The sequence below is a fragment of the Hermetia illucens genome, chromosome 6 (genome assembly GCF_905115235.1).
Source record: "Hermetia illucens chromosome 6, iHerIll2.2.curated.20191125, whole genome shotgun sequence".
NCBI classification, from domain to species: Eukaryota; Metazoa; Arthropoda; class Insecta; order Diptera; family Stratiomyidae; genus Hermetia; species Hermetia illucens.
This window is the reverse complement of record NC_051854.1, coordinates 98441184-98468857: the sequence shown is the minus strand read 5'-3', so window position 1 is coordinate 98468857 and position 27674 is coordinate 98441184. Positions and strand designations below refer to the sequence as shown.

Genomic DNA, 27674 nt, shown 5'->3' with positions numbered 1-27674 from the left:
AAGACGTGGATTTGAAAAAAAAGTATGCTTATTAGACCCATCGGAATCGCACATAAAAAGCAACGTTAGTCTCTGCACACACATTTATATCCCAGAGGCATTGGCGTTCCGATATGCTGGTGTACCTCGAGGAAGTGTTTTATAGGATACATCTGATCTATCCGCGTTATAGATGCAGCTACTTCCGTGTTCTGGGTTTAAGTTTAGATACTTCACTGCTCGTTTTATGATAAGAAACGGATTTTCCATCTATGAAGCCACCAAGAAGTGACCTCAAAAAGATAAACGTTTAACATTTGATTCGATTTATTGGCATTTCCTTTTAACCTAGGACCTTTAAAGATATTAACAACAGGGATGCGATGCTTACTAACAAGTTAATACGTAGATTTGAATAAGAAATTGGGTTTCAAAATTATCATCAAAACAACAGAAATTAGAAAACCAACAACAAATCAATAAATAAATAAAACAAGGAAATCGGAAGCTGAATGCTTCAGGTACAAAAGTGTTGTGTTTCTTTGAGAGGAGTGCGTGGCAGTTGCACTTGGATAATAATTTAAAACTCAACTGCGTCAGAAGCTATTTATACAAATAATTTTCTCAGCGAAATACTCTATCGATTATAGCTATTATAATTCCATACGCTTCACCTTATTAGCCAACGTGAAGAAGTTCACCAAAAATAGATTTAAACAAGTCGGGAAACCGGAAGCTAGACGTCTCATGTATGAAAGGTTTTGTGTATTTCTTTTATAATGATATTTGAGTGTGCATTTGTCCCATTAGCACGTAGCACGTAAAATATGCATATATTATGTGAGAGTACCCACTTTCAACTGATATTGGCATTCATAGTCGTGAATTTGCACAGAAGCGACAGCTTTGACCTATTATAACTTTGTTAGTAATAGTGAGATTTTCTCCAAATTTGGCAGGATGATGCTCTATGCTGTGGCCTAAATCGCTGCAAGGGGGGTTTTCCTGTCAATTACTAAAAGTTATAGTAATGTACTGTTATTAGCTTTATTTGAATAGGCGTACGGAGGGTATTTCGGAGCCTAGGCACCATATAGTGGCAGCCTCCTGATTTTTCTGTTGGGTAGTTTCTGAGAATGGGTTCGTTAAAAAAAATATCACTTTCAACGCCCGCACCAACAAAGGTCAAAACTAAGACCGGCTTCGAAAAGTTCTAACCGATATCTTTAATTTGATACCCCACATGACTATATTTGATGGAAAAAAAATGTACACCCCCCCTTTAAATTCGACGTAAAATGATGTAACTTATTATATGCATGAGCGTTCACAGTTTCCATCTTTCTATCAAGTTTGGTGTCAATCACTTCAACCATCTCCGAGATAAATGCGTGTGACGGGCAGACAGTAAACCGATTTTTAATAAGGTTTTGTGTTTACGCAACACCTTAAAAAGGGGTCATCTAATAGCACCAAAGGGTAAAATGGCTGGAGAGAAGAAACTTCTTCATATATGGAACTTTAATATTTCACTCGAATGTCAATTATTCTCGTTAGTTATAACATCAGCATCTTTGATGCATCGCTTCCGATGCAGTGACTTCGCGCGAAATTGATAAGTTTTTTACTATTATAACGTTGGCACTGATAGGCGGATTTCCATGAAACTTGGTGTACGTATGCGAGACATTGTCCTCTATGATGGTTTTTGGCACTCTGGGGCCCTACCGATCGACGCAAGAGCAAACGAAAGTTGTGCAACTCAACCGCGTTGCCTTCTTCTTCTTAGTGGAAAAGGAGGTCGCGCGCGGTCGAGTAGTCTTTTTTTATTTTCAGGTTTACCTCCCGTTTTTTTCAGGATCCGTTACGGACCCACGCACCACAAAGGACACGTGAATTTTGTGCAGTGACACTTGAGGGATCGAAGTGCTCAAAGGACCCTTCCTCCACACATTTCCGAGCCAGGCTGCCACAAAGGCGAGCAAACACATGTTGACGGAGCTTCACGGTCAATTTCGCAATTTTTTAGGTTTATAGGGATAGGTCTCCTCTCTTGTCTTGGTGGTCTCCGCCCACTCAGGATGGTCTTTTGGCCATCGACGATTTCTACTGTCACTACAAGTAGCTTCCACAAACATTAAAGATATGCATTACACCGCAAAGCCCAGTTGTAATTTATAAGATGCTTAAGTCCCTTGTGGGTCAAAAAACGGTTCGAACCTCAACACCTGTATATCCTCGGCTTCCGGACATATAACTGAAGGCAATAAAACACATTTTCGATTATTGGAAAAAATTGGAGACTTGCTTAACAAGGCTTTCAATATATATTTATTTACTGAAGCTTTTTTTACAAACATTCTTGTAAAAATTGTCAGTTGACACAAGAAAATTTCTATGATTATTTCAATTTCTCTTTGAATATAAAACAGTTTTCGAATGAACATGCTTCAATTAAATGTTGTTTACTTATCGGATTTTATAGGTTGTATTGTTACACCGCCACGAATTTGTCCCCATCCAATCAATCTGTGAATAGAAAAATGTGGAGACATGAGTTCTTTTGATACTGATTATTTTGATTTAAATTTCATTTGAAGAATGCAGGTTGTTCAAATTTAACGGGTGTATCATGTATTTTGGCACTAACTTCAGGCGTTTATTTGATTGCATAAACAAACACACAAATGTAAACCAATGCACTAGTCACACTTAACTGTACTCCTACTGAACTGTCAAACTCAAATTGTGCAGTTAGATCCATTCAAAATGTCGTACAAGCTCGATTTACGGAAATCTGTCGCCAACATGTTTGGCGGACTAAGTTCTAGTGAAATTCTTGAAATGTTCAAAGACAAGCCAATCTCTCGCAGAACAATTTTCCGTGTTCTGAAGGATTGTCGCGATGGTAAAGAGCCCGAAAACAAAAAGCAATGCGGTGGCCCATCCAAATTAGGTGCCAGAACAGTCATAAGTCTGCTATCAAGTGCGAAAAGCAAGGTTGGTCAATCAACACGCAAATTGGGACGAAAATTTGGTGTTTCGAAAGATACAGTCCATCGTATTTTGAAGAAAAACAACGTAATTTATCGTAAACATCGACGAGCACCAAAATATACACAACAACAACTCGAAAAAATACCAAAATGCTGCCGTACACTTCGTGACAAACACTTTGCGAATGGAAAATCCATAATTTTGGATGATGAATCGTACTTCACATTCTCGCATCATGAATTGAGTGGCAACGACGGCTTTTATACTGACAACATCGAAGCAACAGCAGATGATGTTAAATATGCCGGCAAATCAAAATTTGAACCAAAGGTGTTGGTGTGGGCAGCCATTTCATCGAAGGGTGTTTCAGAGCCTTTGATTCGATCAAACAAATCAGAAGCGATCAATGCTGACATTTATATCGGCCAATGCTTGCCGAAATTGAAGCAATTCATCGAAAAACATCATGGTCGTGACGAAATAATGTTTTGGCCGGACCTTGCAAGCTATCATTATGCAAAAAAACATTGAATTGGCTGACTGAGCAAAATATACCATTTGTGCCGAAAAAGGACAATCCCCCAAACGTAGCTCAGGCACGTCCAATAGAAAATTTTTGGGCAGTTCTCAAGCGTATGGTCTACGTCGGTGGCTGGGAGGCTCGAAACGAGCAACATTTGATTGGTCGAATCAAGAGAAAGTTGAAGGAAATCGATCCATCGGTCCGCCAAAACCTGATTCGGAACATTCGCTCCACACTGCGAAAAATCGAGGACCATGGTCCATTAAGTGTACTGTAAATGTATTTTTCGACGAATCATGAACAGAATAAAGTACGATTAAAAGGATTTTTCAAATCGATTGTTTGTTTTCGAATGACATGATACACCCGTTACTAATGCATTTGAGTTTCAAGGTGTGTAGCAAAATTTTAAATTTGTAAACGTGTCGTATATCTTGATGTACTCACCGCCAATGCTTCTCCACACGCCGACTCAGTGCAATCTTCTCCCCAACTTCGGTACACACTGGAGTAGTCAGAGCTATTTTCGCCAAATCAGCCTTTGTTGCAATAACACGACCGCCAGTACTCAACGAACCAATATTGACCAATAAAATTTCATTCTTCGACAACTTCTGAACACGAGCGGCCTTCTTATCACCTTCAGTACGTACACCAAGAAGACGTTTCAATAAATAGTATGAAATTTCCAATTCTACATAGATTTCAGGCAATGCGCCGACAGCACCCAATACTTGACCCACCAAACGATCTGCCCTGCAGAGGGTTGGATCAATTTTCGTTCCGACACCAATCAAACCACCGGGAACAGCAAATTGCAATTCGTTTTGTTCAGCATAGAGCGATACAATCTTTGAGAAGATTGGACGACAAGCGACCTTTCCTTCTGTATCCTTAGTGACGACACCAGGCCGCACTTCGATCTCCTGGCCGACCCTGAGCACACCACAAAGAATGGAACCGCCAGCAACCCCACCCTTTAGATCATTCACCTCGCAACCAGGTTTGTTCACATCGAATGACCGAATTACAATGAGGCGGGGTGCTGACGTGAAATTCCTTTGTGGAATTGGGATCTTTTTCGTAACGTATTCACACAGAACCTGAAATGAAAGTTTTCTATTAACTCCAATGTTCTTCAGAATTTCAGTGATTAAATCAACTGAAAGGCAAATAAAGTCCTTACCTCGATATTATATTTAAGCTGAGCGGAAATCGGTATAATTGGTGCACCTTCAGCTACCGTGCCTTGAACGAATTTCACAATTTGATCGTATTGTTCCTTTGCTTGACTCTCTTTGACTAAATCAATCTTATTTTGCAAGATAACAATATGCTTAAGTTTCATAATTTCAATTGCAGCTAAATGTTCCGATGTTTGTGGTTGTGGACACGACTCGTTACCGGCAATCAATAAAAGTGCGGCGTCCATAACAGCGGCTCCGTTCAACATGGTGGCCATAAGAATGTCGTGACCAGGACAATCAACAAAACTCACATGTCTTACTAACTGGAATCTTCCCGAACATGATGGACGAGTGCAGGGGAAACTGTCGTCTTTGCTCGATCCGCCTGATGTGAAACTTGCTGGCCGAGGGCATTTAGGATTGTCACATTTATAGATTTTTGCATTGGCGTAACCTTTATTGGAATTAAAGTTTTGATTAGGAAAATTTTCAGTCAGTGAACCATATTTTTTTGTATTGATTGGAAATTCAATTGAAAAGAATAAAACTGTGAGACTAATTCATTTCAGATTATTCCGACCTATTTTCAGATCGCATAGTCACAACCCCAAGACCTTGATAAATGTATATTTTTTAATTCACAAGTTAATGTGGATGGATATTAGGAGCTAAAGGACGAAATAAAATGTCATCATAAACAAATACGTGAAGTTATCCTCAAGTGTTAAAGCGCGTTTTGATAGTCGAGGTGAGCCATTTAACGATGTGAAAGTACACGCCACAAGAACGTCTCCAAATTTTCAAAATTTATTATAAAAATAACGGGTCGGTTAAGAATTGCTTACGTGAATTGCGTGGAATTTATGGTCGCCATAATCTTACAAATAAGACCAATTTTTTTTTAAGGATTGTGGGGTCCTAAGTCCGCATTCACTTGATGGGGAGCAACTTACTCCCTTTTCTTTTTGGTCCACGGACCAATCATTTAAGGCTTAGCACCCAAGTTGTAAAATATCAGGCGAAGACGGCTTTACGGTTTCTTACCTGGACAGAAGCAAATCGTCAGACGCTGCCTCACCTCAGCCCTGGGAGCAGCGTGACCGAAGCGGCTAGGGGATGTTAACTGATCTTTTATATAACTTGCAGAGCACGACATGACTATAATTCTTAGTCAGCGTAGAAAAGCATGGAAAAGTTTAAGTCTAAATTTACTCTTTTGGATATGAAGCCACCAAACAGAATGCGAAAGAAGCGAAAATAAGTCCATTCCAAGTCGATCTCAACAGTTGGGACTCACACAAATGACATTGTGGCGTATTTTACGCAAGGATCTTGGCCCACATCCCTTCAGTATCCTCCTAACTCAAGAATTGTTGCCGTCTGACCGGCGAAAATGCCGTGATTTCGCAAATTGGGCTCTGAAGCAGCTCGCCGCGGAATTTCAGAAGAAAATCATTTTTATAAACGAGGCTCACTTTTGGTTGAATGGATTCGTCAATAAACAAAATTGTCGTTTCAGATGTGAGTCAAATCCTCATAAAATATTGGAAAAGCCGTTACATTCAAAAGAATTGACTGTTTGGAGCGGCATTCATGCTAGCGGAATGATTGGATCCTATGTCTTTTACGACGATTCTGGAAACACTTGCACCGTCAACGGCGATCGCTGCCGTACCATGCTGAGCTTTTCTTCGTTTGGATTGATTTGCGCCACATGTCGTTTCAGCAAGACGGCGCCACACAGTCACATTACTCAAGTGCAAGTTCGACAATGAATTCAAAAAGCGCCTCGTCAAATGGCCGCCACCGTCACTGGATTTAATATCGCCAGACTTCTTTCTTTGGCGATATGTTAAATCCATGATCTACTCCAACAAACCAGGAACACTTGACGAGCTTCGCGACAACATTGAACTATCAAGAAAGATGTTGAGTTCCACAATTAATAGCATTAAATTCTCTTCAAAATAAAAAAAAATAATGGAAAATATCTAAATGTTGCGTTTTAATTGAAGTTTAAACAAGTCGGGAAACCGGAACATTCCTCCCCCTTTCTCATATATTATACATCCCCGCACAAAATGATGACACTCGTTGCATGTAAAGGGACGCATAGACCATATGTTCTCACCAAATTTCGTGACAATCGGTTCAGCTGTTTCCGAGCACTGCCTAAACTGCGTTGACGTTTTCCCAAAAAGTTCCTCAAGCAAATTTTTATTGTGCGTCAAAAATTTCGGCGTACGCACCGAATTTCGAGCATATGCGCCATGTATTATTTTTCATGTTCAATTAAGGAAAAAAAGTGTCCAAAAGCCACTATGTACTTGTGGAAGTTTGTGGCGATCGTGCATTAACACTTCGAACATATGAAACGTGGTTTCGACAATTCAAAAATGCAGATTTCGACCTGAACGACGCCGCACGCTCCGGCAAGCGAAAATCGTTTGATGACGCCGAATTGCAAGCATTATTGGACGAAGATAACACGCAAACGCAACGACAGCTTACAGATACGTTGGGAGTTCAACAGCAAGCAATTTCGAAACGTCTGCGAGCCATGGAAAAAATTCAGAAATGTGAAAAGTGAGTGCCGCATGAACTGACCGAACCGAGAGACAAATGGAGAACCGAAAAGAGACGTGTGAAATTCGGCTTCAACGGTACAAAAGAAAGCCTTTTCTCCATCGTATATTTACGGGCGACGAATAGTGGATTTCCTTAGAGGACCCTAAACGCAACAAATCGTGGGTGAGTCCAGGTGAAGCATCGACATCGACGGCACGACCAAATCGTAATGGTCGGAAGGTCACGCTGGGTGTGTGATGCGACCAGACCAGTGTGATCAACTTTGATCTGCTGAAACTGTGAACGCCGTTCACTACAAACAACAAATGAAAGATTTGAGCCGAGCGATTGCGGAGAACCGACCAGAATGTCAAGAAAGACAGAAGAAGGTGATTTTGTTCCACGACCATGCATCATCGCATAAGTCAAGTGGGAGGTGCTTCACCATGCGGCTTACTCACCAGACCTGGCCCCATCGGATTACCACCTCTTTGCCCCTTTATGTGTTTTATTCACAAAAAAAAAAACCGGAAATTAATTAGGAGTACACCTGGTATCTATACATCCATCTGGATGGAACACTACCTGCAAAAAAACTTTTGCGGCTGTTCGATTTCGATCACAGTGGGAGGCGTGACCGAAATCGACCACAGGTGGCATTTTGCTCCACTGAAGAGCCGGGCAGATCAACGGCGTGTGATGTCAGTTCAGTTTATATGACACATGTCGAATATACAATTTTGACCGTTTACAACTTTGTTAGTAATAGTTGGATTGCATTTAAACTTTCCGTAATTGTGTCCTATACTATCACTTATACTGATGCAGCAGCATTTCGTGCTTCTAGAATGAACTTAGGGGGGGTTTTCAAGTTCTTCAATCTTTGTCCCGTTCACAAGCGGGGTTGGCTCGTCGCGATCGATTTTGACTTTTTTTTTTATCAAATGCCTGATCTGGATACAATCTCGAGGCTTTTAAATCCCCATTTAGCGTATCAAGTCTTTATTGTTTCTGCTGGCTTTTTGGCCGTTTACCATCGACTTCGATGTTCACACACATGTGAATTCTTGTTAGCGCGAATTATGTGACCATACCATCGAAGACGCCTCTATCGTAGTTTTTCCACGATCGGTGCAACTCCATATCGATTGTGGATATCCTCATTTCGGATGTGGTCAAAACATGTCCCGCCACTAATCCAACGCAACATCTTCGTCTCCATTACCGCAAGACGCCGTTCATTGTCATAGAGTGCGACAGGTCGGACGAAATCTCGGTAAATTTTAAATTTGAGACGCTCGTTGATACGTCCATCACAAGGACCATCAATTGAGCAGATATCGGAATTGGATGTATTTTGAACTCTAGATTTTGCAAAGCGGCATTACTATGATTTTTTTCCAGATTGCTCGGTTGGAAGAGTTCCGAAAACAAGACCTGTTTCACTTTTTAGGACATACATTTTGGTTCCTCACTCTCCTGCGTTTCACCCAATGTCAAAAATGAAATTCTTTTCCAAAAGTACTAATTGACCCGATTCATTACATTTTTACTTCCGCCTTTCGCATATATAGGACCCCCCCCCCCTCCTTTAGCCCCACGCAAAATGTTGCCGCCCGTTGTATGTAAAGAGATACACACACTACATGTTCTTAACAAATTTTGTGTGACAATTGGTTCAGCCGTTTTCGAGTAAGTCGGGTGTGACAGACAGACATTGAATCGATTTTAATAAGGTTTTTTTTCCACAAAAACTGGTGTTCTTTGTGATCGACGTATCAGCGCACGTCCCAAATCTAAAATTTACTGCAATGTCGTCCGTCTGCCGCTCTCTATAGTTCTGAGTGTTGGCGATTATAAAGGACAATGAACGGCGACTTGCAATAATGGGAACGAAGATGTTGCATTGAACTAATGGCGTGACACGTTTTAATCACGTCTCAAATGAGAATATCCGGGATTGATATGGGTTTCTACCGATCGTGGAATAACTGTGAGAGAGGTGTTTTCGATGGTGTGATCACGTAATTCACGCTAACGAGAATCCAATAACCAGTATTGGTCAGAACATCGAAGTCAATGGTAAGCAACCAAAAAGCCGGCCAAAACAACAATAAAACAGTGGTGGCTTGATACATTGGATGGGGATTTAAAGGTCTCGCGATTACATCCTGATAAGGCATTTGATAAAATAAAATGACGAAGCCGATCACGACGAGCCGACCCCGCTTGTGAATTGAAGGCCGAAGAAAAAGAAAAAGATGTGAGGAGCCACGAATGCACGATAGCTCCGTGTTACATAGTCAAAAATTTCATTGCCCTCTATTTTCTAGAAAGCGATTTAAATAAATCATTTGATGGAAAGCCCTGTATTGGTAATAGTCAACCTCATACGCTTCACACTCTCAGTTTAATATTATTAGCAAATGCCAAGAATTTAACCAACATCAAATACAAAAAAGGGCTAGAGAGAATTAGATTCTTTTTGAATGGAATTTTAATATTTCACTCGAATGTTAATTATGACGTCAGTATCTTATTTGCATGGCTTTGGAAGCAGTAAATTCGCGTGAAATTGCTAAGTTTGAACTCCTATAACTTTGGTGTTAATGGCCAGACTTCCACGAAATTTAGCACGTATATAGCAAATATTGTCCTCTATGCTGTTTCAAAATTCGGAAGTCCTACGATGAATTTAAGGGGGTTTTTCAGAAAATTTCTAAAAAGTAGTAATACACTATTAGTAAGTTTACGAAATGGGACATATTTTGAGGCCTAGATTTCATCTAGGCGCACCACCCTGATTTTTTTTTCGGATTTTTAGGTTGGGTAGTTTCCGAAAATGAGTCCTGTCTCACTTTAAGTGCGTACATTTTGACTCCTTACTCACGCACTTTGCAATTCACGCCAAAACTAATGTCAGTTTCGGAAAGTATTAGGTTGTTGCAAATGAAATGTCGGATATTTGAGTAAAATTTCAAAAAACTATAACTTTTATGAAAATTAATTTTATTAGTCAAAATAAGAACCAGCAGCTTCAATGCACTTCTCCCAACGAGATACAAGGGCATTTATTCCAGTTTCGTAAAAGTCTGGGTTTCTAGAGCTAAGAAATTCTTCAAAGGCACTTTTGACAGCTACTTCATTGCTGAATTGTTTCCCCGCCAAAAAGTGATCCAAATGCTTAAAAAAGTGGTAGTCGGTTGGCGAGAGGTCGGGTGAATATGGTGGATGAGGAAGAGTCTCATATCGTAATTCATTTAATGTTTGGACCGTCATTCTGGAAACATGAGGTCGGGCGTTATCATGGAGCAGTATCACTCCATCTCTGTTGACCAATCTAGGCCGCTGAACACGTAATTTCTCGTGCATTTCATCAAGTTGGGCACAATATTTCTCTGCATTAATTGTTTCACCACGCTCCAAAAACGAATAATGAATAATTCCAGATGCAGACCACCAAACAGTTACCATTACCTTCTTCGGGTGAAGGCTCGGTTTTGGCATGTGTTGTGGAGGCTGATCGGCATCTAGCCATTGCGCTGATCTGCGACGGTTGTCGTACAATATCCACTTTTCATCGCATGTCACTATTCTGCGCAAAAAGGGATTATTCCTGTTGCGGTTGAGTAGAGAACTGGATATTTCCATTCGCAGCGCCATGTTTTGCTCGTTGAGTTCATGCGGAACCCACTTATCAAGCTTCTTGACCTTTCCAAGCTGTTGTAAGTGCCGAGATACTGTCGAATAGTGTACGCCTATTTTCTCTGCAATGTCACGAATCGATGATCGGGGATCAGATTCCACTATCAAACACAACTCGTCGTTGTCGATCGATGGTCCTGGGTGTCCACGAGGTTCACTTTGGAGGGTCATGTCGCCTGATCGGAATTTTTCGAACCACCGCTGTGTCGTTCGTTTGTTTGCTGCGTCAGCTCCAAATGCTCTGTAAATGTTTCTGGTTGCCTCCGCTGCGTTGTGACCAAGTTTAAATTCATATAGAAAAAGTAGACGTTTTTGACTCCCTTCCATGCTTTTTTCTTTGAGTTTTACTTGGAACTTCAATGACGATTGAAACTGAAATGACTCCTTGATCGAACGAACGACTATTTATACTCAATTATCCCATACCACCAGAGTCACCTTGCGGCAGTTTTAAACATTAAAATCGTAACTAACTTCACTTCATTGAAAAATCCGACATTTCATTTGCAACAACCTAATACAAATCGAGACCTTTCATTTGATACCCTACACGACTATATCTGGTGAAAAAAATTTTTGAATCCCCCCTTTGCATGTATGGGGAGTCCCCCTTTAAACTCCATTTAAATTTATGCCAATCGCTGTATGCGTGGGATTTCATAGCTTCCATCCGTCCACCAAATTTCGTTCGGATTGGTTTAGCCGTTTTGGAGGAAAGTGCGTGTGACAGACAGACATTGAATCGATTTTAATAAAGTTTTGTTTTACACAAAACCTTAAAAAGGCATTTCTCACTCGTAATTACAAACAAAATACGTTAAAAAATATGCACTCCTAGAAGGGACTGACGCCAATCCGGTATTTGGGTAGCGCTACAAGATTATGTAAGAACATAAAGCGACTGCCTTCTAGATCGTGAGCCTGTATCCGATAATCGCTCGATTCTACGCTCATAATATAGTCTTGTAGGCCTCAGAGCTGCAAAAGCCACCCATTGAAATAAAATCACTAATTAATATGACATTGGCACTTAGTGCTACATTAAGTCGGCAAAAAGGAGACTCCGCAGTGCTATAAATAAAAGCAAAGCTCGCGGCTGGCAAAATCTTGTTAATGAGGTGAATGATGACCCGTGGGGACTTGGCTATAAGCTTGTCACTGGGAAAATCGGGGCTCTGCGGAAGCCCTGCATATTGAGCACCGCCCAGATGGACCGCATTGTGCGGGCATTGTTCCCCAGACACAATGTACGGGTTGATGTAAACAGCGCCGAAAGCGTCGTGGATTGCCCCCTTTTCACAATGGGAGAACTCGAAGAAGCGGTTCTCACTACGAAAAACAGCAAGGCGCCAGGTCCTGATGGCATCCCGGCGGAAGTTTACAAACTGGTGTTCCGCCAACGGCCAGAATTGCTGCTCGAAGCGTTCAACGCGTGCTTGAAGGAGGGCATTTTTCCTTGTCGCTGGAAAGTGGCCAGACTCGCGTTGATCAGTAAGGGTAAAGGAGACCCGGAGCTCCCGTCTGCATAACGACCGCTGTGTATGCTTGACACGTCCGGAAAAGTGCTCGAGAAGCTCATCAGGGGTAGACTCGCTGAAGCGATCTGTGCTGCCGGGGACTTATCGCAAGGCAGTTTGGGTTTAGAACAGGGAAATCTACAGTGGATGCTGTTATGGAGGTCGTAGATGCGTTTAATCGAGCCGGGGCACACAGCCGCCGATCTCGACGGATAGTGCTCCTCATAACGCTTGATGTCAGAAATGCCTTCAATTCCGTAAGATGGACAGATATGCTAGGCACACTAGAGAACTCCTTTCACGTGCCAAGCTATCTCTTGCGGATATTGAGGGATTATCTGAAAGACCGCTCCCTGTTCTGAGACGCTAGAGGGCCAGAGGAGGATGGAAATCACGTCGGGAGTAGCGCAGGGATCCATCCTAGGGCCGGACCTCTGGAACGCTTCCTACGATAGTCTGCTGAGACTCGATATGCCTGAAGAGGTGCGCCTGGTCGGTTATGCAGACGACGTTGCGGCACTTGTTGCCGGATGCACTGTTGAACAGGCGCAAAGCAGAGTTTGCATATTGATGCTACGGGTAAGCGGATGGATGACTGCTCACGGTTTCAACCTTGCGCTGGAAAAAACCGAAGTAGTCATCCTGACCAGAAGGAGAATCCCGACCTTGCATCTCATATCGATCGGCGAGTTGACTATAGAGTCAAAATCAGCGATTAAATACCTTGGTTTAATGCTCGACTCGAAGATGAGCTTCTTCGAGCAAATCAAAGCAGCCGTGGACAGGGCTGCAGCAGGAGTCGCGGCCTTGAGTCGGCTAATGGCGAATATCGGCGGCCCTATATCAACTAGGAGACGTCTCCTCATGGGAGCAACGCAGTCCGTCCTTCTCTATGGTGCGGAAATATGGGCTGATGCCCTTGACAAGGAGGTGCATCGTAAACGCCTCGCTCAAGTGCAGAGGCGGGGAGCTTTGCGAGTGGCGTCTGCTTATCGCACCGTCTCCGAACCGGCTGTGATGGTGATTGCGGGAGTGATCCCCGTTGCCCTTCTTGTCAAGGAGCGCAAAGCTATCTATCTATTAAGAGAAGTGATTGCCCGTGAAGAACGTCAACGCACCCTTAACGAGTGGCAACTTTCTTGGCAAAATGAGCCAAGGGGCAAGTGGACTGCGCGGCTCATCGACAAATTAGACCCGTGGTTGTACAGAAAGCACGGTGAGATTGATTACTTCCTTACCCAACTTCTAAGTGGGCATGGAGGTTTTCAGTCTTACCTGCACAGGGTTGGGAAGGCGCGATCTCCTGATTGTGTGTTCTGCAATAGAGTGGCCGATGACCCTGAACACAACTTTTTCTCTTGCGAGAGGTGGGACGGCCTCCGCCAGCAGCTTTATGCAGACACAGGGGAGCTTTCTCCAGACAATATTGTCAGAGAGATGCTGAAGAGCGCTGGCAGCTGGAATCGTATTGCGCATTATGTTCGGGCTCTTCTTACTACGAAGAAGATTGAACTCGACCGGCAGAGGGATCGGACGGTAAGGGGTTCCCTGAACTAACAACTCCCTTCCTCCCCTCCCCTCCCGTTGGTGAAAGGAATTCCCTGACTTGAAGGCTCCCAAAGCCGGGAGAGCGGGAGGGCTAGCCCGAAGTAATGTGTCAAACGGTTCCAGGCTAGTTCTCTGATGACAGGGAGGTGTTTAGTTGGTAGTCCGCCAGCGTGCTGTTGCGGGAGTCCAACACTCTGTGCGTAAACGCATTCACCTACCCTACTCCAAAAAAAAACATTAAGTCGTTTGGTATGGAACGCCACTTTAGGTGGTTAAACTCTGATTTGAATGCCAGGGCACCCCAGCAACCTCTTCTATCACCTTCATCTAACTAACATAATTCTTGAAGTGAAGAGAGTTGCTCGCATCAATAACAGTTTTCGACTGAATCCAGAATAGCGCCAAAGCAAAATTTTAAACTTCTTTGAGAGCTAAAGTTGATTACAGTTAAACTACATGCACTGGCATGCTAGGAACGCAGCCTTAAAACCATTCAATAGCAAAAAAAAAAACGTTCACATGCATAAACCAAATTCAGCGCAAAACGATAAACATAAAGACAGAACTTTGATTTATTTTATCATTTTGGAAACAATACTTTTAAAAATGAGAAATTAAATACATAATAGCAATAATCCTAAAGGTGCTTAAATCAAATCGATGGGTTCGATTAACACAATCCGCAATGAACACATCGTTTGAGTGTGCAAAGGAGATTTTAAGATTCTATTGTCGTTATAACATTTGACTCTCTCTGATCAGAGAGGAATAATCCGTTTAGAATAGCAACAATGAACATGACAGATAATACAATCAAATAAAAAAAAAAGCTTTTTCAGCACTTCCTTAAAAAAGAAAAGCGTAAGTTCTAAATCTTAAATTATTTAGTTCATATGGATTTCATGTTTTCTCCTTCGCTAAAACATCTTTGTCCTAAAAATACTAATGAATGCCAACAAGTATAAACTATTCTCCAATTCATAGGGAAATGTTACTTTCAGATTATCAACGGTTTTTATGTGAACTTTCAGGGCGGGGGTAACGTAATATACTTTTCAAGTAGGAGTAACCCAATTTTACGTACATTGATTTTTACAATTGCGACTCAAATCCATTTGCGCGTTGAGTATTGAAAAACTCTGGTTCCGAGATGCTTTACGCGCGTTTTCAAGTCATCATTAATTCCTAATTTCTGTAACTGTTTTTGCAGAGTTACATGTCGTATTATTTCAAATCTGTTAAAGGTATAAAAATATTCGCCAACCTGCTTTTAATGTACAAACAGTCGATAAACTTGTTAAATTTTTGCAGTCATTTTCCTTTACTCTAGAAATTCACTTATCTTAGCGTCTCGTCTTCCCCTAAAACTGCTATCAGAACAGATATTTTCGGCAATTGCTTGCACCGCAACGGCATACCATTCTGTCTGAGGATCTTTTACCACCGTCTCCATCTTCCTTGTCTTTTTCTCTAGTTTCTTCTAGACCTAAGCTTTCAAACAAGCTCGGATTTGTTTCCGTTGCTCTATTGTTGGCGTTTTGATTAATATAATCAAATGTTAATTCCTCGCCCGCTTCAATCCGTCGCACGGCAAATAGGGCAATACGTGGTAGATTTGGATCAAGACAATCTGCCCACACGGGCCAAACACTGCAGTTTGGATCGCAAGAGTGATTTATGAAATGTGATATGTTCCCATAGTACGCTGCATCGATCGTATATAAACAGTCGTTGTCGTTGAAGTCCAAATCGAAAAGGTATGTTCGTCCTTCGGCATCGTAGATTTTACCGCGGCGATCGCCTTCCTCCACTGTGATAATTTCACCAACGTATTCGCAGATGTAATCTCCTTGGCGTATGGGTTTTTCCGTCCTCACTCCCCAGCCGCATCCGTTACTTGTTTTGAAGATTGTCAGACTGTTTTTTCGTCCGTTTTGTACGACGCGGTTAAGGCAATCGGGGCCACATTTGCAACGCTTATTACATTCAAAAATGGGAGTTCCTTTTGTCAAACGAAGCACTTTTCCCTTGCTTACATATGCAAAGTGGGAGCCTGACATTTTTCCACAACATTGTGAGCGATAATTGCAGCCGTCGATGCATTCACAACCGATTGGAGGATCGTTGGGGATGACGACGCCAGCCCCAGGAATATTGAACATTGTGTAAGTGAAGTTTTTCGGTGGCGACTCATAGTCCACTTCATTTTCGACCCTTAGATTTGCTTTGGTCTCAATTCTGTTTATCGCTTCCATCCACTCGGCCATTTCGATTTTCTGTTGCTTTCGTTTGTAGTAGTAGGGCTTCACAAGCGTTTGTTCCTTAATCCTGTTCATAATTTTCTCCTCGGTCTTTTTCCGTTTCGAGCCGGAATTTTTAAGCATGGCCAATAGGATAAAGTCCAGTACATATGCGTATGGGTCATATTCGTCGGCCTTCTTGACATCGATCGGTTCATTTCCCACTTCTATCATATTTATAACTTGCTCCAGAATTCTCCAGATCGTGTGACTATAAACCTCGACCATGTCATTGATAAAATTACCGAGCAAGTGACAATCACGCACATTCCTCAGCGGTTCCCACGTACATTCAGATTCGGGGTAGTATTTCCATTTTATGTGAAAATGTGGTTCGGCGTTGATCTCTTCAACAGATCGGATAGCCTCCACGGTGTATTCCTCTTTACTTTTCTTCGCTGCTGGAGGATTAGCTGAGTCATTATCCACGGTGTAATCACTCAAATCAAATACCAGATTCAGGGGAACGTTAAATTCAGATGAATGTTTGCTCGACCCTGACATAGACAGATTGCTTTCAGTGTCGGAATAATTGAGATCTCTGGTGATTGTGTTTTCATCCACCACGTATTTATTGGGAGGAATAAATTCATCTACATTATCCTCGTCATTTGGCGCAATGTCTAGAAATTGACAGATTTTCGCCTGTTTCACCTTCTCATCGTTTGAGAGATTCTTAAGATAATTATTGATTCTATTCCTCGCCTGGATTTTCTTATTGTACCGTCGTATCTCATTTTGTTTTTGTATGAAATTGCGCAGTTTAGTCGGCGAATTTGTTAATTCCGCCAATTCACTATCAGTTAAACGTTCTGTAACAGAGAAAAACAAATAAATTGCTGGGTATTATTTTCTTTGTAATGATTTTCAATCGTTTTGGGATTTAAAAACATTTCACATTGGAACTATAATGTAGCAAACATATTTAAAAGAAACATCATCAAATCAATGTTGAAATAGGAAATTTTGCAATTCGTGCCCCTTTCAGTTATTTCTCTTTTGTTCTCTGTTCATTTAATGAACAATTGATCATTGAAAACTTCGAATTTACTTTTTAAATATTACAAAGATTACCAGCAATATATTTGTTTTATTCTCATGTTCTTATTGGTTTTGATTAAATTTTAAATTAATAAAGAAAGCTCTTTTCAAATGTTTGATTTGAACTATGCAAAGGTGCAAAAACAAATAATTGAATGGGACAAAAAATCTTGTAAGAAACTGGAAGATAGTACAGGAAAATAGATTAAAAAAGGAAACAAAAAATGTGGTTCTACTCTACATTTTAGCTACATACAATAAAAATCTTAGATGATATTCAATTGCTAAGCACCTAACTTTGCTTGTCTGTATCTAAACTGAGTTTAAGCTAGAGTCGAAAGGCTCCAATGGTTGTACATTGGAAGGGATTTGTGAAAAGCAGTAACAAAATTTTGTGCATCTTCTTATGGTTTCTCACCAAACTTAAAATATGAATAGAATGTAACATGCAGCTTGAGCTGAAAATTCATGTGGAATTCCGTTGCCTGTACTTGCCATCAACGGTTTTCGGCCACGTCGTGTGGAGGAAGTTTTGGCCCAATATGTCCTATGAATTGTATAAATCAAATTGAAGTTATCTGATAGCTCATTGCAGTCTTGTTACAGTCTGTTACATAAGAGCGTGGTCACTGTTACACGTAGATAAAAAATCAGAGCATCCTGTTTCTTTTTCTATGACATAGAGGGCACCTCAGTCCTTCATGCTTTTTGTAAAAAGTCAGCTGTCAAATTTAGTCTTCAATTGAGTGGTTTTTCGAAATGAGTGCTGTATACGCCTCTCGCTTTGAGGCAATTTTTCTATGTTTACATGAAAAAGGACCCAAATTAACGCAAACTGCTGCTGCGAAATATATGGGAAAGTCGAAGCAGTTCGTTAGCAAGTGGATAAATCGCTATAAAAAGGTCGGTAACGTTGATGATTTTCCTGATCGCGGAAGTGCAAGCAAAGTCTCAAAAAAAGACGAAAAAAAAATTCTCGCATTGTTCTCGAAAGATCCAACTTTGACTTTACGTGGAGCTGCTGCGAAATTGAAAGCAAAAGGTGTTGACATATCTTACGGAACGATTTGCAGGCACTTGCCTGCCAATAAACTGAAATATCGCAGTACTTTGGAAAAACCAATGTTGAGTGCAAAACACGTTGAAAAACGAATGGAATGGGCGAAGGAAAACTTGGACCGCGATTGGAGCAAGGTAATTTTTTCTGATGAATCCTCCTTCTGGGCATTTCCGAGCATCAAACACGCCTGGACAACCTCCACCAGTAGGATGCTTCAACGGACTGTTAAACACCCCGTCAAGGTCCATGTTTGGGGGTGCTTCTCAAACAAAGGTTTCGGTACTTTGTTCTTATTTACCGAAAAAATGAATAAAATATATAAAAAAGCTTTGCTACCATCTGCTAACCAATGGTATATCAAGAAAAATGAAAGCTGGATCCTTCAAGAGGACAACGATCCGAAACATCGGAGTCGAGCGTGTAGCGAGTGGAAGGCGCAAAACGGAGTTGTCACTTTAGATTGGCCATCTCAGTCACCGGATGCAAATCCCATAGAAAATGTGTGGGCTCTGATGAAAATGCAGCTTCGCAGACGCAAGCCATGTAATTTAAATCAACTTTCTCGACAAATTCGGAAAATTTGGAGGTCTTTTCCGGCAGAATATGCAGAAAAACTAGTGGAAAGTATGCCCCGATGGTGCCAGGCCATAATTGACAATGCAGGAGATTGGGTTTGCTGCTGAGGTATTTGCATTGAGTATTGACGACCAAATTATCAATAAATTTGCGAATTTTCGAAAAATAAATTGTTGTTATTATTTAACAGTGACCACGCTCTTATATAACAGATTGTACTTGCAGGACCACGGTTATAAGGTCCTAACGCACGATTGCGTGCTGCATCCGACTTTTAGTCGTTTAGTGTGCATATTTGAACCAAGAGATACACTTTCTAATAACGTTTACTACGTACACTTCATAGTAATGTTTATTACGTAAAAGGCATACACACTTTTATAAGCAATTTGCGAATTGTCGATATATGGACATTTTTGTCGTGCGTCGTCAATGAATGTGTTGCATTAAGAATTGGATGAACACTCATTTTTCTATATTATTGACATTATGATAAAAAGATAACGCAATGCACCGTAAAGATTATCTTTTGTTCAATTTCGTTATCACCACTACGGCTAAAATTTCCTATATAACGCATACTTTCGTCCTTCCTCAATATACGTGGGTTTCCTTGATTGCTATTATCCCGGGCTAAAGAAGCCCTATCGCCCGACAGAGATAACACATCGTTCAATAAGTCCCGGGACTAACTATGAAAACAACATTTTACCGGCAAAATTCTTTATTATTCATCAACATAATCTCCTTCAAGGGTAATATAATCATTCCAACGTTTCTCTAACTTTTCAATGCCATATTTGTAGAACGATTTGTCTTTTGACTCAAAATGAGCCTCAGTAGCAGCGATCACCTTCTCATTTGAGCCAAATCTTTTTCCCTGGAGCATCTTTTTGGGATCCGCAAAGAGCCAGTAGCCGCTGGGGGCCAGATCCGGCGAGTACGGAGGATGAGGAAGCAGTTGGAAGCCTAATTCGTTGAATTTGGTCATCGTTTTGATTGACTTGTGGCACGGTGCGTTGTCTTGATGAAAGATGACTTTCTTCTTCTTCATGTGTGGGCGTTTTTTCGTTATTTCGGCCTTGAAACGATCCAATAACACTATGTAGTAGTCGCTATTGATGGTTTTTCCTTTTTCGAGGTAGTCAATGAAAATTATACCACTCATATGCCAGAGTACGGACGTCATCACTTTGGTGGCCGACTGTTGTGTTTTTGCACGCTTTGGGTGGCTTTCACCGGTCGTGCGCCATTCAGCTGACTACCGACTTGACTCCGGAGTGAAATGGTGAATCCATGTTTCGTCCACTGTCACATATCGACGCAAAAAATCCTGTTTGTTGCGAGTAAACAGTGCCAAACAGCTCTTCGAATCATTGATACGTTGTTGCTTTTGTTCCATTGTGAGCAAACGCGGCACCCATTTGGAAAAAACCTTTTTCATAGCCAATTTTTGGTGCAAAATAGTAAATGCACTACCAGTTGATATGTTCACCATTTTAGCTATCTCGCGTACTTTTATTTTGCGGTCACCCATCACGATTTTCAATACTTGCTTGGTGTTTTCGGGAGTTACTGCCTCATTTGGCCGACCCGAACGTTCCGCATCATTTGTATCAGCACGACCGCGTTTCAAGTCAGCATACCACCGACAAATGGTTGTTTTCGACGGAGTAGAGTCCGGATAACGTTTTTCAAGCCATAATTGAGCTTGAACAGTGTTTTTCCCATTAGAAAACACACGAAAGTCGTTTTGGTACATTTTTTTCACGATTGCAAAGGTAGCGTCACTTTAACCACTATAGCTTTCTTGGTTATGTTTCGAATTACATCAAATTTTGACACATCTTATCTGAAGGTTGGTACTTCTGAACCTTGGTATATAAATAGCATTGTTAGCGTCATCTTTACGCTAGTCCCGGGACTTATTGAACGATGTGTTATGATTCGATGAAAGTGCAAAGTTTTAAGTGGTAGTAGTGTTCACGGAACCACTTGAATTTGAACATTAATTCATATTTGCATTGATGGACAGATATACTCCCTGATGACAAAATCGAAAGCCTTCTTGAAATGAATGAAGGAGCTTTTCTCTTCTATTTTAGCTATTGTCTTTCGAATACAGAGATTACGATAATACCTATCCAATTATCGTACTCAAGACGGGATCTTAAAGATTACCACCGTTAATTTTCTAAGAATAAGAATCCACCTCATGGCACAGTGACCCTTGGCGGTCGTTTAAGGACGATTGGTTGTTGTGATTTGCATCTGGGACTCCATAACGATAGCCCAAAATACTTGTTTCTTTGACTTAAGTGAGAATTCAACAGCTTTTAAGTGAAGTTAAGATAATGTAGACTCGGCAGAGTACTCCTCGCCCTCTTCTAGCGTAGTGACAGTATTGTTGTATTACAAGCACATTTTAATTTACCGCTTTACCGCCCGATGGCGCCACTATCGCAAGAAAAATTCTCTAGAGTGAAATAATTTCTCGTAGACGGCTATTGTCCGCATTCCAGCCGAATCCGACTCGTAGTTTTATTTTTACCGCATATGTGTCTATGGATTTTAGAAAAATGCAGAAAGAGTAATATCGGTCGACGCTTCGATTCCTGGTTATTGGAAAGGAATCAAAGAGCGCTTGGATGCACTGTACGGTGGCCCTGCTCCTGCCATAGGGACCGTAAAAAATTGGTGTAACGAGTTTCAACGCACGTAAATTTTCGATGAGTCATGCTCAGGTGCCCCAAAAACCACTACCACGGAGGATAACATCACAGCCATCCACGATCTCATATTGGCAGACCGTCGATTGAAAATGCGGGAAATAATTGAGACACTAAGCATCTCAAAAGACCGCGTGGGTCGTATCCTACATGAACGGGCATGAGAAGGCTATCGACACGGTGGGTGTCGCGTTTGCTTACTCCAGATAACAAGCGTAACCGTGAGACTACTTCAGAGCAGTGTTTAACGCTGTTTAAGCGCAATTCGAAGGAGTTTCTCCGTCATTTCGTGCCTGTCGACGAGACAAGACTGTCCTATCGCTGGGAATGTGAAGGCGACCGGTTTCCGGGATTCATAAGGTGTGATCTGCATTGACTACCTGCAGAAGGGAAAAACGGTCACAACGCAAATGTCAAATTATTGGCTTGATTTGACCCCGAATTGCAGAAAAGAAGGCCCATTTGGCGAAGAAAAAAGTGCTCTTTCACCATGACAATGCATCAGGCCCACATCTCCGCCGTCGACAAGGCTAAATTGGACTACGAACTGCTACCTCATTTACAGTATTCTCCTCCTTCTTTCTTTTGCCCCCATGCGACTTTTTTTGTTTAAAAACTTGAAAAAGTCCCTTGTCGGGAAGAAATTTGAGTTGAATGAAGAGGTCATCGTGGCACGGAGGCCTACTTTGCAGATCTCGAGAAAATGTATTTTTCAGACGGATTAAAGACGTTGTAGTATCGCTGGGTGAAGTGTATCGAGCTAAGCGGAGACTACATTGAGAAGTAAATCGCCATTTGGAATTTAGTTTATAATACACCTCAATAGACTTTTGTAAAACAATGGAAAGGAAAAGTGCGCTAAATGAATATGAGATCGTCAAATTTCAGCTCTTCATAAAAGGGGTCTGTCTAGCTATGAAATTGTTCACCGTTTAGGCTGAATCCCTGGTGTAATTGCGATTTTTTTGGCTGACCCCAAAGCTTACGGTGTGTGAGAACCTTTGATCGCCACCAGTTCAAAGTTATCATTAAAACCGGAAAATGTTTTACTCCGTGTCAGATGCAGACTCCGTAATGAATTCGCACTTCACATTACACCTCTAAAAGAGTTACCAAACCTCTATCACATGCGAACGCATAAAGCACTAATAATAAAACTGAGATATTGTGAAATTAGGACAAATGTCGTGGATTATCATCAGACGTCGACGCATGAATGGAATGAGGTAAAACAAATTCCAATGTTCAATTTCGGTGGCGGATCTGGCATGATTTGTTCAGCATTTTCGGCACTCGGCAAGTCGATAACGATGGCGACCACCATGTCATCCGATACTTGAATCAATTCTGAAGGCTACCAGGAAATTTTTTGGATGCCATTTCTTGCCGTTTTTGAAGCGGTTTCCAGATATCGTTTTGAGTTGTTGCATCAAGGGTTTGTGTAGATCTGCAATATTGGATTGAGAAGTTAGAACTTATTCAAAGTGGCCAACTTTCTCAAAGGACGGGTGTTCAAAGGGGGGGCACCTAAGATCTCGAGACTGATCCTGTTCCATTTGGGGAAACTTGGTGGAGGGGATCAGAATGTTGTTTCTTTTAAGGGTAGTGCTATATGACCTGTTATCTGTCATCAGCCTGTTGAATACTTCCTGGGGTTTTCTGATTTTGAGGGGTTTGCGGGCAGGTTACTTGGGAAAGTTATCATTGAGGGATTCCCGAGAATCAATATTAATGAAGAAATTTGACGACTTTTTTGCAGCTTCGCCAATTGTGCTGCCATTTGACGCAAGTGCGGCTTCGAGTCTTGACATAGAATGCAGAAAGTTGCAGAACTTTCCCGTGTGACCTAATCTGAAATATTTCATGGATTGATGAGGCCAAGCAATATAGTAGTCAAGGACGCAGTGTTTGAAAACAATTTCAGAGCGAATGTGGGCCCCGTGAAAAGCAACTTTCATGGACCTGTAGGAATGAACTCTTCCGCATTCTTAAGATTCCTTCTGCGCAGGCGAGTGGCATAAGCAATTTTAATTGGGGAGGAGAATTTACTGACAATGTCCTCCCCTGACGTGGAAAGGGAAATTCCTCGGATGATTCCAAAACGATACAATGTTTTGTGGGATAAAGAGTCTAAGACCTTTAGACAAAAATTCAGGAGAAGACATGAGATTGCTAATGTCCTGGTCTGTTCCGAAAATGACGTAGCCATTGCGTTCTACTTTGTAGCTGTTGCGGAGATCTAGGTCTTCCACTGTGTCTATGAATTCAACCGGAGGTCGAGGGGCAATCCTACAATCCTTCCTGTTCTTCCATTTGACCAGATACGATGCCTTTGCAAATGAAGGGTCACACAGTTCCTTACTAGGTACACGGGCCGTTGAGACTGCGATGGGTTGCCGATAAATCTAATTCCATGTTCTTGGGAAGCGGGGGTGACATTTGATCCATCAGCGGGAGAGAAAGGGGTTGCTGTGGAGAGTGCAGATCAGCCTGGTCAGATGGCAAAATGTTGATGTGATTGCGCAGTCGGGGTGATTCAAATAGGAAAGGTTAAAGCGTAACCGTGGACAGATGTATAGAACTGGGTTTCTTCTCCTTTAATTGAGGCAACATGGGGACCTGAGAAGGTTTAGAACGTTTAGTTTCCATTAAAGCACATTCTAGCTGGCGCTGAGTTTAGGTCCTTTGGGACCCTGCCCGGGGTCCTACTAGACCCACCATCCTTTGGTGGTGGCACTTGCACGTGCCACAGCATGCCCCACAAAGCGATAATAAGACTGAAAATAGGTCTCAGATAGGAGACCTGTTAGTAACAGCACAAAGAAACAGAAAAATGTATAATGGATACAATGAAAAAGCTTCAAAAACTTGCTTGGATGAAATGAGTTGGAAAATTTCTACACGCGGGAAGTAAAAAAAAAAAGAACCGTTAATTGACGCAATACAAACAAATGAGAGAAAAACTACGCACTAGCGGCCCACAAACGAAAAGAATGAAGCCTACCGACAAGCTGCTTCTGAATCCGACACCTGGCGTTCCCATACAAGTAGCCCAAATCGATGGCGATATTACTGATCCTGGTGCCACTACCCATCCTCCGACAGCAAAGTTGATTCCGCTGTGCGCCAGGCGTGGAAAAGATTCCAGCCGAGCTGTTAAAATATGATGGAACGGGTCTACTAAATGGTATATACCAACCTCTGTTGCAAATCTAGTAGAATGACTCATTGGCGAATACCAAGGCGGTTTCAGGTCGGGTAGCTCCACGACCGACCAGATTTCTATCGTTAAACTAATCCTGTAAAAGTGCTGGGAATATAACGTCGCACGTACCAAAATTTTATTGACTTCAAGCAGGCATACAACAGTATAGACCGTGGAGTACTGTACAATATAATGCTACAATTTGGTATACCAGCTAAACTAGTACGGCTGACCAACTTCATCTCACAGGTCAGGATCACAGAACACGTTGACTGAATCTTTTGAAACTGGTTTGAAGCAGGGCGACGGACCGGCGCCGACGCTCTTTAACCTAGCACTCGAACACACTATTCGAGCAATGGATAAAAACACCTATTCATTAAGTCGACACAATTGTTAGCGTACGCAGATGACATCAACATCATGTCTCGAAAACTGACCGACGCAAAGAAATTTCTGCATACTTTTGACACTGCTGCGAAATAAGTTGGACTACGCATCAACGAGGATAAAACGAAAATAATGATCCAATCAAGCAGTAGGAAGCCAGTTCATTCGAGCATCAACATAGGGGACCTCAACATCGAATTCGTAGGCAGCTTTATATACCTGGATAGCAGCTTTATATATCTGGGTAGGAACTTGTCAAAGGACGCCAACGAGACTGACGAGGTCGAACGACGGATACAGTTAGCTAATAAGACTTTTTTCTTTCTTTCTGCACATGCTTCAATTTTATTGTGAGAGGGACACAATAAAATTGAAGCATGTGCACAGAAACACGCAACTCCGCGTATATAAATACATCATACGACCAGGGTTATGGTATGGGTGCGAAACCTGTACCCTAACCCATGCCTCTGAAAATTTGCGACCGTGATGGATGGGGAATTCGGTGAAACCATTGGTTGTATGAACTGTATGACGAGCTAGAAGTCTCGAAATTCGTTAAACTACAACGCCTTCAGTGGGCAGGGCATGTCCAATGAATGAGTGACGATCGCATACCTAAAAAGCTTATGAACGGACGACGTGTTAATGGAACGAGATTATAAGGAAGACTGCGAGCATGATCCGGGAAACACAATTAAGATCCGTGTTTAAATGCACAATGACAATTTCAGGCCGGCAAAATTTCGCTTTACGTCGGCAAGGTACGTTCTTATGATAGATTACGCCGTTTGCAATTTGGCGGTGCCTTTTGTTTTCGATGATTACTTTTGAATGAATTCGTTTTGAGAACTGCGAAAGGCACTATTTGAGTTGTAAGTACCGTCCCGTCCATCACCCACAACCACTTTCTAATCTGTTGGTACCCTGAGAGCTGAAATGTTGATAGAACACAATCGAAATTGCGTGAAAACGCTTATGTACAGTACAATCCGTGGCGATTTATTCATTTTGAGGTTATGTTTGTTTGCCGCATAATTTCGACTGGAGCATCATTGACAATACATTTCCCAGAGGCCAATATGGCGGCAAACTGCGGGAATAATTGGAAGTCGAAGGGCAAAACATAACTTTAAAGAGGGTGTTTCAAGCGGTTCTTGTAGGCCAAATGTTGTTAAAAACGAGGTTGTATCGATCAAATAAAAGAAGTTCCTATTGCGTGGCCCGATTTGAACCTTTGTCTTAATCTTAGGGAAGCATCTTGAGTCCTATCCTTTATCCTTCTTCTGGGCACTGGGGACAATCTTTTTTCCGACTGACTGAATCTTGCCATTCGCATCTTTGACTCAATGTGAAATGCATTTTGTTTGGAAATTTTCTGTGCTAGGAAAACTAAGATTGTGTTGCTGAAATCTGGCCAGTTGGCCACGAGTGCATAGGTCACTACTAGAAGTAATCAAATTTGGTATTCACCTAGTTTGATGGTGATATTCCTTTCCAGCTCGTTCTTGAAACGGACAGTTTGGACGCCCGAAATCGCCTTGACCACTGTGGATTTTCCGTGCGCTACATGCCCGATGGTGCCGATGTTTATGGTGGCCTGGCGGGAAATTACCTCGGGCGAGAGCGGTGTCAACTTCGTGATATCCTGCAATTCAGAAACAAACACAGAAACCATATTTTAGTGCGCCGTCACCTCGAAACCAGTATCTCAGGTGCGGGCTTTCCGCGAGCATATGTGGTTGCGTCAGCAGAATCAACGCCATCGGTGCAATGGAGGTCGCGGAAAACTCATCCCATATTCGGCACGGCGCCTGGCGCAATTTCACCATAATTTGCCAGTTTTTAACAGAATGCCATGTCTTTTGGGGTTATAGCGCCACGTGCAGTACTTACTAGGCGGCCTTTCACCCATTTCTACACGAAGCGGCTACCAGACAGCACAGCACAACGAGGCCGCCTCTACCCCGTTGTCCCGCACGTTAATGGATGCCCGGCCCCGACTGCTGACACAACCGCACTCACTTTTCCCGTGCACTTTTCACGCTACTCACCAATTGTGATAGATCCTGCTTCTGCAGATTCGAATTACCAGTAGTCTGCCCTTCGCCTGATGACATTTCTGATTAGGTAGCTTTGATAATATGCAGGAAAAATGACTGAAAACTTAAGATCTATCAACCAAACATCAAAACTCGTCGACACACTGCGATTTCAATTGACTTGTGCGCTAAATACCCGCCTTTGAGATTTCCCTTATGTGGAGAGAGTCCGAGAGAGTGTGAATCATTGCCATGTGGGATGTTTCTGGGAAGCGAGCACCGCTGTAAATTTTCATAACATAGATTA

At 41.9% G+C, this 27674-nt stretch overlaps 2 protein-coding genes across 2 annotated transcripts; both read right to left on the bottom strand.

The window, feature by feature from the left end:
- Positions 1-2272: 2272 nt before the first annotated feature.
- LOC119660599 (eukaryotic translation initiation factor 2 subunit 3) lies at positions 2273-27573 on the bottom strand. The gene is made up of 5 exons (XM_038069275.1): positions 27380-27573; positions 26799-26973; positions 4686-5140; positions 3947-4602; positions 2273-2508 (listed from the first exon to the last, which is right to left on the bottom strand). The coding sequence occupies exons 1-5, from the start codon at positions 27443-27445 to the stop codon at positions 2445-2447; spliced, it is 1416 nt and encodes a 471-aa protein (XP_037925203.1). The 5' UTR covers positions 27446-27573; the 3' UTR covers positions 2273-2444.
- On the bottom strand, positions 14579-17280 carry LOC119660597 (histone-lysine N-methyltransferase Su(var)3-9). The gene has a single exon (XM_038069274.1). It carries the CDS (start codon positions 16826-16828, stop codon positions 15398-15400), a length of 1431 nt encoding a protein of 476 aa, XP_037925202.1. The 5' UTR covers positions 16829-17280; the 3' UTR covers positions 14579-15397.
- Positions 27574-27674: the final 101 nt, after the last annotated feature.